This window comes from Sarcophilus harrisii, chromosome X (genome assembly GCF_902635505.1).
Source record: "Sarcophilus harrisii chromosome X, mSarHar1.11, whole genome shotgun sequence".
Classification (NCBI taxonomy): domain Eukaryota; kingdom Metazoa; phylum Chordata; class Mammalia; order Dasyuromorphia; family Dasyuridae; genus Sarcophilus; species Sarcophilus harrisii.
In genome coordinates this window covers 56,433,846-56,451,618 of record NC_045432.1, presented here as the reverse complement: position 1 = coordinate 56,451,618, position 17,773 = coordinate 56,433,846, and the positions used below count along the sequence as shown (strand labels likewise).

The 17,773-nt window shown below is 40.4% G+C and overlaps 1 protein-coding gene across 5 annotated transcripts in view; it reads left to right on the top strand.

The window, feature by feature from the left end:
- Nucleotides 1-17,773, top strand: part of LOC100932920 (fibronectin type-III domain-containing protein 3A) — an 80,191-nt gene that overhangs the window by 47,869 nt on the left and 14,549 nt on the right. For 4 of the 5 annotated variants that reach the window (XM_023507039.2, XM_031944901.1, XM_031944903.1 and 1 more), the window contains exons 8-20: nt 1,673-1,824; nt 2,875-2,934; nt 3,283-3,421; nt 7,111-7,164; nt 8,185-8,306; nt 8,393-8,570; nt 8,816-8,902; nt 9,845-9,983; nt 10,997-11,065; nt 11,261-11,379; nt 11,504-11,609; nt 12,914-13,089; nt 13,192-13,305. In XM_023507039.2, the coding sequence (XP_023362807.1) occupies nt 1,673-1,824; nt 2,875-2,934; nt 3,283-3,421; nt 7,111-7,164; nt 8,185-8,306; nt 8,393-8,570; nt 8,816-8,902; nt 9,845-9,983; nt 10,997-11,065; nt 11,261-11,379; nt 11,504-11,609; nt 12,914-13,089; nt 13,192-13,305 (1,515 nt within the window). The remainder of the gene's footprint in view (nt 1-1,672; nt 1,825-2,874; nt 2,935-3,282; nt 3,422-7,110; nt 7,165-8,184; nt 8,307-8,392; nt 8,571-8,815; nt 8,903-9,844; nt 9,984-10,996; nt 11,066-11,260; nt 11,380-11,503; nt 11,610-12,913; nt 13,090-13,191; nt 13,306-17,773) is intronic. The other variant, XM_031944904.1, reaches the window with a different exon arrangement.

Below are 17,773 nucleotides of genomic sequence, written 5' to 3'. Positions count from 1 at the left end.
ATGTGAATACAAAGGAGGAAACAATCCCTCTTCCTTTAACTTAGATTCTAATAGGGGCACAAACAAGTACGTTTAAAAACAAATCCGTATATATTCAGAATGAGCATAAAGTTAACAAAAAAAAAAAAAAAAACAAGCCTCTACCACACGGTCTTCAATGGAAACTGGTCTGGGAGGAATGGGGCATTAGCAGCTGGAGAAAGGGCAGGGAGAGGGAGTGGGGAAAGGCTCTGGAAAGAACATGGTACTGAACCGCATCTGGAGGAGCCAGAGGTAAGGAGGGAGGGGATCCCAGGCGGAGGGGACAGCCGAGGCGGAGGGACAGGCGACGCAAAGGCCCGTGCCGCGGGGGAGAACCCGGGGTTGGCAGGACCAGACAGTCCAGGAGGGCCAGTGATGAGACGGGAAAGAGGTTGGAGCCACTTGTGGAGAACTTTAAGTGCTGACCAGAGGAGTGTGTGTTTTATCCTCGAGGCAACAGGAAGCTGATCACACAGGGGACTCACCTGGTCACATGTGCACTTAAGGGAAATTCCTCTGGCACAGTGTGTAGGGGGGACCAGATCAGTGAGGAGACTGTTCTGACAAGATAGACTGGAGACCATGGGAGCCTGGGGGGGAGGTGCCAGAGATGTTGTGAGGATAGAAATGGCAAGAGCTGACAACTGACTGTCCGGGGTAGGGGAGAGACCGGGATAAAACCGAGATGGAGACACTGGAAGCATGGTGGTGCCTCTGACAGAACTGGGGAGGTTGAGAAAGAGAGAGAGCGTGCTTGGTTGCAGACATATTAGGCAGGGCTCTGGGGTTTCCAGTTGCCAATGGACAACTGGAGATACACGGTTATGAAACTCAAGGGAGAGACTAGAGAAGGAGTACAGAGGGAAAGGAGAGAACTTGAGGGAGCACCCACAATTGGTGGGGGAGGGTAGATGATGAGCCAGCAAAGAAGGCCAAGAAGGACTGGCCAGACAGGGAAGTGGGCAGTTGTTTGTTTTTTTTAATCAAGTTCACTTTTTTTTAAGTTTGTACAACAGTAGACTTTGTAAGAACACCAGTGTGTAGAACACAAAGGAGGATTTCATATCCTCAGATATGCTCAAGACTTTTCTAAATAGTACAACCAACACGATTTCTTTGTTGTCTCAAGGAAGCATGCTAGAGTCAAGGCAGTTTAGAAATTATGGGATTCGAAGGAAGGGCTCAGGTCAGATGAAGCAGATGGCACGAGCCCCTGGCATCTCCCCACAAGGCTGAGCTGCTGGGTGTATCCCCAGGCTTCCGGCCCCTCGGCGAAACTGCCCATGCAATTAGAAAAAATTAATAATATGGTATGAGGCTCTCTCTCTGCTCACTTCAACTAGAGATTAGGGCTTTGACTCTCTAAATAATCTCACAGATGGAGGACATGGGACTAAACGAACTTCTTTCTTTTTTTCATATTGTCCCTCTCTCTCTTCTCTTCCCCAGTGGAGGGTCCTTGAGGGCGGGAGTTGTATTTCTTTTGCTCTTTTAATCCCTAACATCTAGCCCAGCACCACAGATGGTACATACAAAGTGCTGAAGAAATAGGTTGCAAAATAGAGGAACCTGAAGATGAACTGTTTTTCATATTTTTATTTAAGAAACAGAACCCTGAATTTTCATTCCCAATTATCATGATTTCTATTAGGTTTCTAATATTCAAGCAAGATCAGCTGTCCTCTCATGGAGTCATCTGGTAAATTCCCAGAATGAAGAAAATGCTAATCGGCCAGTATCATTTACATTTGAAGTGGCCCTATCCAACTGTGGTAAAAGTGGAAAATTTAAAACCATTTACATGTAAGTCTGTTCTTTTTGAAATTTGTCTCATTCCAAGAGCACAAAAATTTTACACAGCTATTGAAGCAGTTAACGATTTCATGAGGCCATCTAAAAATTTAGTCAAATTTGTCACGTGTAGTCTGAGACTCAAACCGACTGAACAAGAACATTTGAATAGAGTTCTGCCTTTAGTTGGTCTATTATCTTATAATTAGCAGCTGACATTTTAGAACTTCAAAAAAGTCACAAATAGAGACTTCTGAGGGGAAAGGAGGTGAGAAAATTTTAAATTAGATTTATTTTTAGAAAGTAAATCTTACACATTTATGTATTTTTAGAAGTCCCATGATATTTTTAAAAATAGATTTTTCCCCACGATACTTTTTTATAAAAACAAACTTATCCAAATATATTGTGATTCACGACCACAGCAGACTTATAGTTTAAGCAGTACTTATCTTGCTACTTCTAATTGCCCTCCTAATTCAGCTCAGTGAAAGCAAGAACAGTTGGAGCAATCTTCTCATTCCTCTTCCTACCTAGAAAACAATTTGCCGAGCCAGGCTGTGGGCACCAAGATCAGGGACTGGATCAGAGCACAATGATAGGCACCTTTGGGCACCTGATACAGTTGGAAAAGAGGCTCGACCGCAAGAGCCATTGCATTGACTGTAGTAGAGAAGCCTATCCCCCAGAAAAACCATTCTGGGCTATATTCAAGGAATTGTGTTACTTCTTTAAACTCTATGTATTTTTGGAAGCTCCATTTCCAAGTTATTTTTAATAAACTAAGTAAATATAAATGTAATGTTTTGAGAAGATTTCACATTTCAACCCCAAAGTGTAAAATTTTAGTTTTGTAAAGCTGTATTATGTAAATGAGGTATTTTGCATTATTGCTAAAATTATTTTCTTCACATGTAAATTTACAGTTTAGGTTAATTGCTCTAAATAACATCATGGGGAGGTGTGCTTTCTAGGAATAAGGTTAATATAAGCAGTTAGGATCTGCTGTTTGGCTTCTTTGAATCTATTTCGAAGTCTTATAAATAATTTTCATTTTCACAGTGGGGATGAAGTCACAGTCAGCCTACCTGATCTCCAGCCAGCAACTGATTATCACGTGAGGTAGGCCCGATAAGCTTTGCTCCTTTGGCCGCCATAAATGAGTATTGGACATTTTCTCTAAGCTCAGTCATACTCCTGCTCCAAGTAATGCTATGGCATGATGACTAGTTTCATCTAGTGTAGATGTATGAAGGGGAAGAGGAGCAACTTTCATCTGGTGAAACAGATGGCTGTATTAGTGCCAACTTCCTAAAGTTAATTCTTAAAAATTCTGTCTGAAAACATGGGTGTTTGGTTTTTGTTTGTTTTTTACAATTCCTTTCAAGCTCTGAATTTGGATAGGTCTGAAATTCAATAATGAAAATTAAAATGTTTTAAAAGTTTATATAATATATATATATATTTCAGAGTTTCAGCAACATACAGCTCTATAGAAGAATCTACTTCTGAAGTGATTAGTTTTACAACAGAGAGTTGTGAACCAGACCGTCCTGCTGTACCTAAACTAGTCAATCGAACCAAGAACAGCCTGATTCTACAATGGAAGGTAAGAAACATATATCACGAAAGAGGTTTCAATATTTCGTCGAACTAAAAATGACCTCAATGTAGCCTGAATTTGAAATTTAGGTGCTGGTTACTGAAGCATCTTTCTAGGTCAGTTAAGAATTTTTTAATGCAATAAAAAAGAGAATGGAAGACTTTTAGAAAATCACAGACAAGTTGGATGGCTTTGAAAGTTACACATTGCATTTATTATATATTTAAAAGAAAAGCAAGCTGTCCTTGTGTGTGGTTTATAGAGACCAACCATTTCACGTACAACCCTGTTATAGTATGTGTTTGGAAATAGCACTTTATTTGGTGTTTGAATTCAAAATTAAAAAGTATTTTAAATGTAGCAGATAGAATTTTGTGTATATATATATATATATATATATGTATATAATGTGTATATATACATGTGTATATATATATATAGAGAGAGAGAGAGACAAAGTAGACATGCAAGAGGCACAAGAAAGCCTTTATAACATCCTTTTCATAACAGTAAGAACAAATGGCATTTCTATAGATCTTTACAATTTGTAAGTCACTTTAATTTATTTTATGATAAAATGAGTAACATGTTATGAAGATGGTTCAGAAATACTGGTAGATAGTAATATGCCAGGTACAAGTTTCAATCATGGAAGCTCATTTTTTCATACTTGCCTAGGATATGCAAAGAAATGCTTTTCTTTGGCTCTTCTGCAAGTTCCATTCTCTATAGTCACCTCCCTTTCCTCCTCCTCCTCCCTACCATTTCCCACTTCTCTGTGTCTTCCGTCCCCCAGCATGTATTATATAAACTAAGACATGAAATGAAAGCCTTACCGGTGTATAAAACCATGTCTGTTTCTTGATGAAATGTACAAATATCTGAATCTTTATTCACATGTTATTGCACTTTGTGGATCTTTCAATGCATCTCCAAATTCAGTAATATGGGTATCTCCTCCATCAGTGCAGATCACAACCTAGCCATCCCTGTGAGACTCTAGTCCATGCTCATATAACACACATGAGCATCCCGTGTGCCAGACCTCCTCGAAGTTGTGGTAGTTTTGTTTTTTATACTTTATGGGGAGCAGTGGAGCACTCGGGCCGTTTGATATTGAGCCATATGAGGAAATGTGTGTAGCTTTTTTTCTTTTTCTGATCCCACATTTCCTCCCAATATCCCTCATGCAACTTCTTGGGCATGGGTCAGATCGGAAATGTGCCACGGCCTATTTCTCCCCACCATGCATCTCTTTACAGTCCTTTTTGGGTTACTCTTGGATTCCTCTCCCCCAAATCAGCTCCAGTGTTGGCTTATCGCCTATCCCAAATAAATGTGCTGATGGATGCCCAGTCCACTGAGTTAGTCTAATTTTCTGTCACAGATTAGACTACAGAAATTTGTCATACAATAATTTTCCCTTATAGATTGTTAGGCCCGGCCTCTACTAGATTTCATTGTGGAAACCCTACAAATATTCTGGAGCTTGATGCAGTCAGCATAATATTATCCACAAACAGAACCATCTGGAAGACTAGCGCATTCTTGCTAGCCACAGTAATGGCAAAGCATCCCATTGTTCCAATTCTTAGCCGAAATCCACCTTGTTTGCCTTTGGAATGTTTAAGCTGCCTTGTCTCAGCAGACTAATCAATCACAAGAGCCCTTTCAATGAATTCAATTTACTGAAGGCTTTCTACCTAATTTGATTATTTTCAGTTACACAAGTTTTATACAACATGGGTTTTACCAGTAGCTCAAGCTAAAATGTTAATCTTCGTCTTTAATAGATGATAAAATTAAATTTATTGGATGACTGACCCTTTTGGAAAAATTCTGTGCTATGTCAAAGGCTCATTTCTCCGACTTTAGTTAAGTGCTGCCATGTGCTGACACAATAAAGAGATGTTGGAGGAAGAAGGAAGTTATTAAAGGCTCATTAGCTGGGATGTGAACTGCTTTTTCTTCTCGCTCACCTGTTGCCCTGCATTTTGCTTTTCTATCATTTTTTCCCTCTTGAAAAACAAAATAGGAGGGGAAACAACATCACCATCTTTCCCTATTCACCCTCTCAAAGACAGCAGTGGGATTTCTTAAATGGATGTGAGTGGGCTGAGAGACGTTAACGTTGGGAAAACTACAGGCTGGTATAAAACAAACACTTGTTCCCTTTCAAATCTACTAAAGGAAAACAGGAAGTTTCACATCATCTCAGGATGGGATAACAACCTTTCCTTGATGCTCTCAACTGAATTTTTTAAATAAATTAATATATCTGCCTAATTTATTTATTAAGTATAATAATAATGAGAGCATTGTGCTAAGTGCTAGAAGAATTATAAAACTTAGATAAGATATAACCCTGCCCCTCCTGGCTTTTAAATCCAGGAAGCACTATTACCTATAATATTACATACGAAGGCATTAAATAAGAATTAAAAAACACTCATCATGCTCTATGACAACTGAAAATGAGAGTGATTACTAAGTAGGAAGATCAAGGAAGGCCACCAGCTTGCTGCTTTTTCTTCAGCCTAACTAGTAATTCTGTCATCACTTTTGGGGTGATGGACAGAAAGGTCCAATAGAGACCAACCATTTCACATACAACCCTGTTATAGTATGTGTTTGGAAATAGCACTTTATTTGGTGTTTGAATTCAAAATTAAAAAGTATTTTAAATGTAGCAGATAGAATTTTGTGTGTATATATATATGTATATAATGTGTATATATACATGTGTATATATATATAGAGAGAGAGAGAGAGACAAAGTAGACATGCAAGAGGCACAAGAAAGCCTTTATAACATCCTTTTCATAACAGTAAGAACAAATGGCATTTCTATAGATCTTTACAATTTGTAAGTCACTTTAATTTATTTTATGATAAAATGAGTAACATGTTATGAAGATGGTTCAGAAATACTGGTAGATAGTAATATGCCAGGTACAAGTTTCAATCATGGAAGCTCATTTTTTCATACTTGCCTAGGATATGCAAAGAAATGCTTTTCTTTGGCTCTTCTGCAAGTTCCATTCTCTATAGTCACCTCCCTTTCCTCCTCCTCCTCCCTACCATTTCCCACTTCTCTGTGTCTTCCGTCCCCCAGCATGTATTATATAAACTAAGACATGAAATGAAAGCCTTACCGGTGTATAAAACCATGTCTGTTTCTTGATGAAATGTACAAATATCTGAATCTTTATTCACATGTTATTGCACTTTGTGGATCTTTCAATGCATCTCCAAATTCAGTAATATGGGTATCTCCTCCATCAGTGCAGATCACAACCTAGCCATCCCTGTGAGACTCTAGTCTCGTAAACAAAAGTAGAGAAGGTATTTTACCTTTATAGAATTTTGCTTTTAAAAAAAGAGCACAGCTTTAAAGAGATGAACTATTCTCTCTTTTGGCCTAGTACATAGAGAGCTGGCCTCAGAGCCAGGGAAATGTGGATCATTCAAGTCTCATCTCAGACAGGTACTGGCCGGGCAAGTCCCTTAACCTCTCAACACTCTGAGATGATAAACTGCAGAGAAGGGCCTGATGACGGGCATTCCTCGGCACAGCCCGTAGCTCTACGTGTAGGATTCTTTGGTTTAGTATATAAAATATTCATTACAGTCTATGTTGGTATAGTGAAGGAAAAAAGCTATAACTCTAATTTTATGTTTATGTATTATTTTAGGGAACTAATGACAATGGCTCCAAAATAATCAGCTTTCTTTTAGAATGGGATGAGGTAAGCATTTCCTGCATGTGTTTTATAAATGATAAAATGTCACTAAAATTTTACAAGGTTCTATGGAATATCAGAGAGAAAATAAAGCTGTAGCCAATTGGAATTAAAGTTTAGTCAAAGCAAACATTTCTGCGTTCAGCATATGAACTAAAAGGATGATGATACATGCCTTCAGTCCTCCCAGTTAAGAGCAGAAAAGTGAGTCTGTACTGTTTAAATTCTGGCCCTCAAGCCTGGTAGAGCGCGTGAGCCTTTGGACCGAGCACTATTCCCAAATCCTTGATACAGTTGGCAAGAATTCCCACGACTGGACTTCTGATAATCAATTTGAGATCCTTGGTAAAGAATCTCTTGGGATTCTTAGGACTGATATAACATCGGATAACTTACAAGTGACTGATCCACTATCTAAATTTTAGCACAGAGCAGATACCTGAGCACTCGTAAAAATCCAAATACTCCAACGTGCTGGGTCGTTTGACTTCATTTAAATTTAGGCATCATTGCCCTCTGCCACCCCCATCCCCACCAGCACAGAAAATCGATCCATTCACTGCTGGGACATTTGATTATTAGAGTATATTAACTAATAGAGGTAAAATAGACTTTTCAGCCAACATTCCCTTTTTATTTCCTATTTTCCTTTGGTTTCTTTATTATTTTTGACTCAAAAAAACACCCCTGTTTCAGTAGCATAAAGTATCTTGCCTTGTAACCTGGATGACTATTGCCCAACTATGAATATATGGCAAATTTTCACTGACCCATGAAACTTTTACTGCCAGAGGTCCTTATATTTGGTAAAACTTGTACATTTTAACCAATTCTTCCTCCTCCACTTACCTCTTTCTCTTCTGTTTCTTTTTCTTTAAGCCCCATCTTTCTTTCTCCAGTATCTTTCAGTACTCACTCTTACCTTTCTTCAAGTAAATAGCCCACAGAAGAGTTGAAATTGGGAAACATTGTCCTTAACGGGATGCTTTAACGTAGCAACTCATCTATCATGTTTGTGTGTTTTAGGGGAAGCCTGGTACCTTCAAAGAATGCTATTTTGGTCATCTTAAACAGTACAAGATAACCAAGCTGTCCCCTTCCACAAGATATTCATTTAGATTAGCTGCTAAAAATAACTTGGGAATAAGGTAAATTTTATTACTTTGAAAAAAATTTCAAGTTCATACTTGGGGAGGGGAAGACTAATTATATTCATCAATCTATCTTTTTTCAGTGAATTTAGTGAAACTGTTGCCTTCAACACAACAGGAAGTGTCCCTCCAGCACCTCCTCCCCCTCAGCTAAATCAAGCAGGAATTACTACTCTGTCACTAGAATGGGGTCCTCCTGCTGCAGCAGCAACTGGGGAATCTCACTTGACTTACACACTGGAGATGGAGGAAGAAGGATCTGTGAGTCACCTTTCTGTATGACATGATTTTTGCTCTGTTTGGAATAAGATTGACATGCTGACAAATGTGAGAGACGCTCTGGACCTCCCATAAGCTAGTCACTAGAACTCTGAGATCTCAGACTCTTCACCTGCCCATAAAGCACAAGGGAGCTCCCCTTCATTCTAGTCTGAACTTTAAATCCATTTTTAATGATCAGCGGGAACTGGTTAGCTACTGATAGTACCCATTTTTCTCCTTTCTAGGGTCATGGTTTCAAGGCTAAATATAATGGAGAAGATCCCTCATGCACTTTAAAAAATCTTCGGAGGAGTACTTCCTATAAATTTAGGGTATGTGTCTGCAGTTGTAGGTTTCTGTGTTTTGGGATCATTCCTTTTTAACCTAAGTATATTTTAAAGCGTTTACCAAAAAATATTATAAACATCAACAATAGCCAAGTAAATGTTTTTTCTGATGATCTGCATTTAAACAAATGCATAAAATGTCCTAAGTTTTCTGTCACTTTTTCTAACGTCTTTATCGGGAATCGGTTTGCCCATTGACTCCCATTCACCTTTGCGTGTTCTTTTTTTGTTTTGTTTGTTTTGTTTTGCTTTGTATTATTTCATAAAGCTCTGGCCATGGCTCTTTATATTTGTCAGACTTGAAGGGAATATGATTTGTTATGATTGTATTGCCTTACATTAAAGTAACACAAGTTGTTTCACAATTACTATAGTATTAGACATTCTGGCTGCCTCCCATTTTTGTCATCACAGGAGGCGCTGCTTTTATAAAAACCTATGAAGGCACATAATTTTTTTTTTTGGAGGGGGGGGTTGAGTCTTGATAATTACTGGGTAGAATTATTGGGCCATAGGGAACTATTATGTGACCTTTACTCTGTACAGCCAGATTTCACTTTCCCCAAAAAATTCTACTACTCCCCAATTCACCTCCTATTTCTCTGTAGCCCCTCCAGTATTGAGTTTTATTGTTTTTAATTGTACTTGGCAATTTGATGGATGTGAAGTGGCATTTCCAAAGTTGTTTTAATTTATATCTCTTTATTAATGAGGTCAAACCTTTTCAAATGATTAATAATTCTTGTGCTTCCTATTTTAAGTATGTTGTTTTCATTATTTTCTATGGTGATGAAAATTCACTTTTCTAATTACATCTGGTTTTCCAAAGTAACCTGCTTTGTAAATTTTGTAGAATCTATTCGGGTATTTGAGGCATATGATGAATGTTTCCAGTGATCAACCAATGTATTCTCTCTACTCAAACAGCTCTTTGCCCACAACAGTGAAGGAAAAAGTAACCCAAGTGAAGAAGTAGAATATACCACATATCCTGATAAGCCAGGGCCCCCAAGTAAACCATACACAAAGGGGAAGATCCGAGCATACAATGTGAAAGTCGCATGGGGTAATATTTCTGTATTTAAAAATCTACCCTCATTTCCCTAAACGGTAACATTAATGTATTGAGAAATGCTTGGTGGAATTGTTTGTTTTAGACTTGCTTCTCTTACGTAAAATGGTCCGTACGATTTAAATGGTGTTGCCATTCTCTCTTATGTGGAGGCAACAGAAGTGGCAGTTTGTTGTCTAGTTCAAATCATGACATTGTTGGCCTTCATGATAGACCATAGAAAAGGCACGATCAAGATGGGACCGTTAGTGAGTGGCGATTCTCAGGCTGCCACAATCCAGATTGTTTTCTTTCTATACATGGGATCAAATCAGCTCAGCATTTTCAGTGTATATTCATGGTGTCATATATCACCCTTTTTTAGAGAGCTTAAAGGTGTTATTTAAATAGATTTTATTAGAAATGTTCTGGAGGGGGGAGAGGTAGGGAATGGCTGGCTTTGGAGTCAGAGAAAGTCGAGTTTGAGTTCTGCCTCTGGTTCTGCAGACAAGTTGCTTCAACTCTCTGTGCCTCTAGATCAGGGGTCCTCAAACTTTTTAAATAGGGGGCCAGTTCACTGTCCCTCAGACTGTTGGAGGGCCGGACTATAATCAAAACAAAAACTTTGTTTTGTGGGCCTTTAAATAAACTTCCTAGCCCTGGGTGAGAGGGATAAATGTCCTCAGCTGCTGCATCTGGCCTGCGGGCCCTAGTTTGGACCCCTGCTCTAAATGATCTGATAGAATTCTAGATCTTGTGCTAGTCCACCCCCTCCCTCATTTTCTAGGGTTTGAATCCAGTTGCTCTGCTCCCTACCCTAGGCTCCTTCCTCTCTACTGTGCTCTCTTAGCAGAGGGAAGGCATAATACTGTGTTGGATAATCACTAGTCATTTCTAAGTAGTGAAGGTCCTGAACAGAATTCCACACTGGCATTTGACCAAAAATGTATGGCATTAACTAATATAGTGAAATGATAAAGACTTTCCTGTTTATTTAAGAATAACTTACATGAAAAATGTCATTTCAGATCCACCTAAAGATAATGGGGGAGCAGAAATTTCTAAGTACGTTTTAGAACTTTCTGAAGCACCTAATGGTAAGGATTCTTTACAATCTGGTTTTGATTGTAAACTCCGTTCTGCTCTGGAGTTACTCTATTCCACACACTTAGAATATGTGTTCCATTCATTGTCTAAGGGATCATTTCTAAATAACACATACAAATCATAGAGTCCCAGAATTTTATTAAGTAATTTGTAAGTGAATTGGATGTTTTCCATCTCTCCCCTAGGAAATACATGGAATGTAATATATGATGGCACTTTGAGAGAACATGTATGTGACCATCTCAGACCTGGTACTTCATATAAGTTGAGAGTATATTGCGTTGGAATCGCAGGACAAAGCCAGGTGAGGAGAAAAATGAAAATATTTTCAAATTCAAGTATTAAAGTAAACTGTATAATGATACAATCCTGAAAGAAACTGGACTTGCATTTCAGTGTAAATATAATGTATTGTGTCCTTCTGTCAGGCCTCAGATATCCTGTCCATTCACACATCTGCTGTCCCTCCTGGACCTTGCCGGTCTCCATACTTGGCTAACAGGGCTAAGCCCAGAGAAATCAGCCTGCATTGGGGTAAGATACCATTTTGTGAGCCAGTATTTTTAAATTTAAATGAGAAAGTGGGAGAAAAGAAAATGATCTTAGAGCTGTACAGAAAAACATGAATCACTGCATTAGGCTACAGTTTTGGATAGAGAGGTAAACTGAGTATAGTTAACTTAAAACATAAATGCAAACCATAGTATAGTTACATATTGTGGTATTTAGAAAACAAACAAGGTTTTTGACCCAGTGATCGTTTCTGTGATTCCCATTTTTGTCGGGTAATGAAAGCAGTAATATTTTGAGGATTTCCTTGGATTTCTTTCCTTTGAGAGGTGTACCTTTTCCTACAAAAAAGTTTTATGTAAACTCAATCATATTCTTTGAACCAAGTCCCATCATAACACCGGAGATATCTTGTGGTATTTACTTGGCCATTTTTCTCTCCTGCCCTTCTAATCTAATAGCGAGCACTTCAGTTAACTAGGGTTAAACTGAAAGAGGGCTCCTTTTGTGATGTGAACCACCATTCCCTGCTTTATCCACTTGGTAAATGCTGATGTTTGTCTATGGGATTTGTTCAAAATAAAAGCATACCTGGGTGATTGTACTTTCAATTATAATAGCAGGTCTGTCCTTAAGCACGAAGGAAAGGGCTCATCCCCTGCCCTTTTGCAGTAATGAATATAATTAATATGACCTTAGCAAATAGTTCTGTTGCTAAGAATTATGCGTCAGGCAGTGGACAGTGCTGGTAAGCTCAGCCAGGAGTTAGGGGGATGGAGCTCTTGGGCCTAGCTGGCCTACTAACAGGTGATCCAGTGATGTCAACTTAGGCCAAAGCATCTTCATTTTCTTAAATAAGAGGCCTTTTCTATGGATTTTTTTAAAGCTCTCATGTCTTCAGCGATTGTTCTTGTGGGGGGGAAATGCCTGGAAATGGTAGAAAAATATGTGCAGCTTTGTGGTAATCCATTTCATCAGTTGTAGGAAGCCCTCTCTCCATTGAAAAAGTGACTCTGGCAATGCATGCATACCCATTTTTGAGATTCATAACTTTTGAGAGTTACCTGGGTCCCAGAGAGAGGTTTGGCCATTTCTCCACACCAGGCAGGCATCGAGGCATTGAGAGCCAGTCTTCCCGCAGATACACCAAGCCGCCTCTCTACCTCAGTTGAACTGAACCCAATCTGAAATTTCCCATGGCATTAGCTGACCTTTTAATGAGCTAGAATCACTTAGCATTCATCATGATTTCCCAGAGAGCCCTAAAAACTATTTTAAAAACAAAGTATTAAAGTGTTTTTTAAAATGCTTACTCTGTCATTTCCTAGCTCCTCCCGTTGTGAATGGGGGAGCTGAAATAATTGACTATGTAGTAGACATGGCCGAGTCCGACCAAGCACAGTGCAGAAGGGTCTACCAAGGCCCAGGCTTGAGGTGCACAGTGAGCAATCTGCTTCCTGGGAGAACCTACAACTTCTGGATTAAAGCAGCCAACAAGACAGGGGTAAGTGCTCCGCTCTGCTCCATTCTGACCCATTTGGATTTCTCCTTTAAGCAGCATGAACTTTCAATGTTTCTTTTATGCCGCTCTTCCTCCTTTTTGTAGTTTGGACCCTACTCGGCCAAGTCTCAGATCTCCACAGCCCCAGGACCTCCTGATCAGTGCGGCATCCCTCTATTAACCTGTAAGACTGCTACCAGTGTGGCCGTCAGCTGGGAGGTAGGTTGTCAAGCTTTCTTCTCTGTGTGTGGCTCCAGGAAGAGCCAAGTGGTCCTCTTAGAAGTTCTCCTTGAGGCCTGGGGCTTTCTCTAAGGCCCAAATGTCAAGGTTTGGGATTCAGGGTCCAGATTCTTCTTCCTAGAACTTCTCTCCCCCCCCCCCACCAGACAAGGAAGCCACAGAATTAAGGATGCCAAGGCCTTGGCACTCACCCTGCCTTCCAGTTCAGGTTTGAGCTGGGTAATAAATCTGGAAAATGGACTCTGTTGTATCAGTAAATAAGCTGATTAAAATATTTGAGTCCTCCAGCTGAGATACCAAAGCCAGATCACTGCAGAATCTCACGGTGGGAAGAATTAGCATCGTCCCCAAAATACACGTAATTCTAATTTTGACCTAAGATGACTAAGGGATGTGTTATAAAGTAATGAGATTTGTGTGTGTTTTTGTCTTTGGGTCTGGGGGGTGGTTATTTGCTTTTTGTTTTGTTTCGGTGGCATTTGTTTTGTTGTTTCTAACAAACATACCAGAATGCATCCTGGATACTTATTCTAACAATACTCAAAACATTCTTTAAATTCCTCTCTTGGAGTTGCCTTCAAAGCTATTTAATTTTGTAGGAAGAATGTGGCTGGCTAGCAACAGCCAGGGGAAGACTGTGGAAGTAATCAGATTAGGGAGCAGTTGTTTGGCTTTGGGGGGTTTTTGTTCAACTAAATTAGATGTGATTCTTCACAGCAAAGACAGAGTACCTTAATTTAATAGTAAATGGCAAGTATTAGCGGATGATGACTGGTAAATCTTGAAAAGCTTATGCTTAGAAAAAGCTGAGTCAGGAACCTAGAGAGAACGAGGGAAAACCACAGAGAAAATTCATCACCCCTCTGGCGGCCATTCCTTGGCAAGAGAGCTAGAGAGAGGCGTTTTAGGTGGATCCCTTGTGTAGGCTATGGACAAGAACCACAAAGGAGGGCGAGGCATTAAAGGGTCATGCTCTATTACAGCAGTGGGCAGAATACCGGGTCACAGATCCATGAAAGGATGTTTGGATTGGAGTTTTGTCCTCTTGGCTTATTCGAAAGTCCTGTGCATCCCCAACGCTTTGTCCATCATAAGCCCTCCACAAGTGCTTTTTTATTCATCCATTATGACAGAGAATAGAACTTCAGGAGATGTTTGGGACTGATAACCCTTTTGTTTAAAAAAAATCATGCTAGTCCCCTCTCACTTTGTTCCTAACTTTCTTAAAGCACTTGTAAGACGGTGGGATTTAAAGCCAGAGAAAACCTCGAGGATTCTCCTCTCTCACACCCAGAAGGTAGAGAATGACTTGGCCATTATTATATGCCCCACAGCTACCAGCACACACTGATTTGTACCTATTGGGCACTGAATAAGTGTGTATTGAATGAAGATCTCAACCAAAACATTATTAACATGTATTCGTTTACTTAGGTTGTGCCCACTCTTAGTGCAATTTTGAACTTTAATAGTTTCCAAAGTATAAATGCTACACTTTCAAAAATGTGGAAGTTTAATCATTTAGATGTCTTTTCCTTTGGGTGATTTAGTTTGGGGAAATCTGGATGCTCCATTTTTCAGGATGTGCTGTCATGGTGCATTATGTGTGGGATATTTTCTGACACTTTAATAAACCCAGGATTAGGAGAGGATGTCCTCTCCTAAGTCCAATGTCACTCCATCAGGTGATTGAGGTAGCCGGTGAGAGGACATTCTCTCCTAATCCCGGCTTGATTAGTCTTTTTTCTTGTGGAGTCATGTCGAAACTCTCACCTATCCATCAAATCCTTGTTCTTCAGGTGACCTTAAGGCTAGGATTAGAAATGCAATCACTGAGCAGCAACTGACAAAAGCGTGTGAAAACTGACTGAGAAAGAAAGAGATAGCCCCAGATGGCGAATGTGTTGACTTTTCATAAGAAATGGCAACATTTTCCAAATGCAAATAACTTTTCAAACTTTTTGTCAGTTGGTAGCATTTCTACTGCCCTAGTCATTAAAACTTAAAAGTGTAGAGACTTTAGGGACACCCTGGTTAGGGCCAGTCTTGCAGTCAAGAAGAGCCCGATTCAAGTTCTTTCTCTGACTGGACCTGACCAGGGCCAAGCCCCTTTAAGCTCCCGGTACCTGTGAGCACTTCTCTTCCAGAAGAGATGGCACAGAGGAGTTTCCGAGTTGAATGTGGAGGAGACTGCTGGCCAATCACTGATCTGGACCAAAAGAAAAATCATGAAGAAGTACTTTAGCTGCAGCTAAGTCAGCCCTCAAACCAGAGAAAGGAATACCCTCCAAATGAATTATTCAGGGGTTCCACTGCTGAGGTGATTCTCCTAAGAATTCATTAGGTTTCATCTTGTAGGGATGAGGAAGGGTAGCATTCTGTAATTCAGCCCTCACAAGCATTGCACATATGTGGGCCTCATCTGCTGGTTACGCAGCTCGACGGGCTAGTTAAGACACTGATGCTGATGGGCTGCAAAAAGGTCTCTGCAAGTTAGAACAATAAGTCCTGTCTGTTAAGATGATACTTCAGAAAGATAAGTATAATAGAGGCCAATTGTTGAGTTCAAAGACTCAGACTCACAGTACCACCGGGTGGGAAGGGAAAGGAGAGGAACAGACGACAAGATCTAGGAACTCTGATGGTGCGAGAGCTCCACAGGAGGTAGCCATGGGACACAGCTGCCTCAGAATGCGACAGTGACGTCGGGCTACCTCGAGGGATGAGGAGGTAATGGGCCCCCTTCTCCGAGCCACATTTTAGGAAGGACTCTGGGAGGGAATCTACAGTAGGAAAAGCCTGGGCCATGCCACCTGAGGAAAAAACTCAGAACTGATAGATGTCCTCAGGTATTTGAAGGGATGTCACCCTTCAGTCACCGAGACTAGACTGGGTCTTCTTGGCCCCAAGGGACTAAAGTAGGAGGAAGAGGTAGAAAATGTAAAAAGCTCAATTGAGGCTTAAGGTTAAACAGCAAAAAAGGTGCCTGATGATTTGAGGTAGCCCAAAAAAGAATGGGCTGCCCTAAGACCAAGGATTTTCTAGGAGAGATCCTTATTTAGATAAAGATTGGATTCAATGGGCTCCAGTGTCCCTTTGTGACACACAGCCTGCTTTCTTGCTGCAATAAATACTTCCCAGTTCATCAATTTGGTTAGAGCACCCCCTTTGCGTTTTAGGTGATGATTTCAAAAAGATGTCATGGGTGCAAAATACACTGTGCTGCAGCCAACTCAGTTGTGAACCTCTCCAGACTTAGCTGGGCTACTTCCCAGATGACCTTCGTATGGTCTGACACCAGGCCCCGATTTGAACTTGGTATAGCCTCCGAGAGGAGGAATAACTGACATTTATGTAGCCCTTTAAAAAGACCCCAGGGTTACCTTTAAGTAGGACTTTAATGGAGGCTTTACTGAATAGCAGGAAAAAAATTAAATCCCCTCTGCTCCAAGCTTAACAATCCAATTTAACGAACATTTATTAGTTGCCAGGCACCATGCTAGGAGATACAAAGACAAAATGAAACATTCCCTCTGCTCAAGAAGCCTGTGTTCTATCGGGGAGAAATAGCATGTACACATACAGATAGAAAATAGAGCCAAAGTCACTTCCAGCAAGGGGGGGGGGTGGCTTTCATTTGAAAGACTCTTAACAATAAAGGAGAAATTGCTGATGGCGTAATGTGACAGGAAGGAGGAACAGTCGAGAGGGGCTGGAAGGATGGGGCCTGAAACTAATGGCACAAGGGAACAGCCTCCAGCTCGGAAGCTCTAGGACTCTGGGAGCCCCCGGAAGGAAACCAACATTTATTGAGTGCCTACTGTGTACTAGGCTCCACATCAAGCATTTTTACGAAATCTCTCCTACAATTCTCCCAACAACCCTTTAAATCAGACTTTATCATCACCCCCACTTTATGGTTAAGGAAACAGTAGCAAACAGAACTTAAGCCCAGGATCCCTCAAGCCAGTAAGTGTCTGAGGCCAGGATAAAACTGCAAGCCCCTCTTCTGTTCACTGCAGCGCCACCTAGCGGCCTGTAGGGAGTAGGGTAGTGGATCGTCCCACCTTTCACAACAGCCAAGGTAATACTGATTTGATTAATCAGTCTGCCCTCCCCACAAAAAACAAAGCCACACGAGGCACACTTGGTGTTCACTTCTTGGCTCCTGCCTGATTGTCAAGGTGGGGATTTGGTGTAATCCTGGGGCCAGACTAATTACAGACAGGTGGTAATGTGAGTAGAAAGAAGCGGGGCCTGGAAGTTGCCACCTGGGTGTGAGGCCCACCTTTAGAGCTGTGTGACTTGGACCAAATCATTTAATCCTCCCAGATTTGCGGAAATTAGACAAAATGATTTCTTGGGTCTAAATGAGAAAATAATTCTGTAAATCAATTTTCAACCCTATTAAGAGAACACAAAGTGACTTATCTATACTATGAAAATT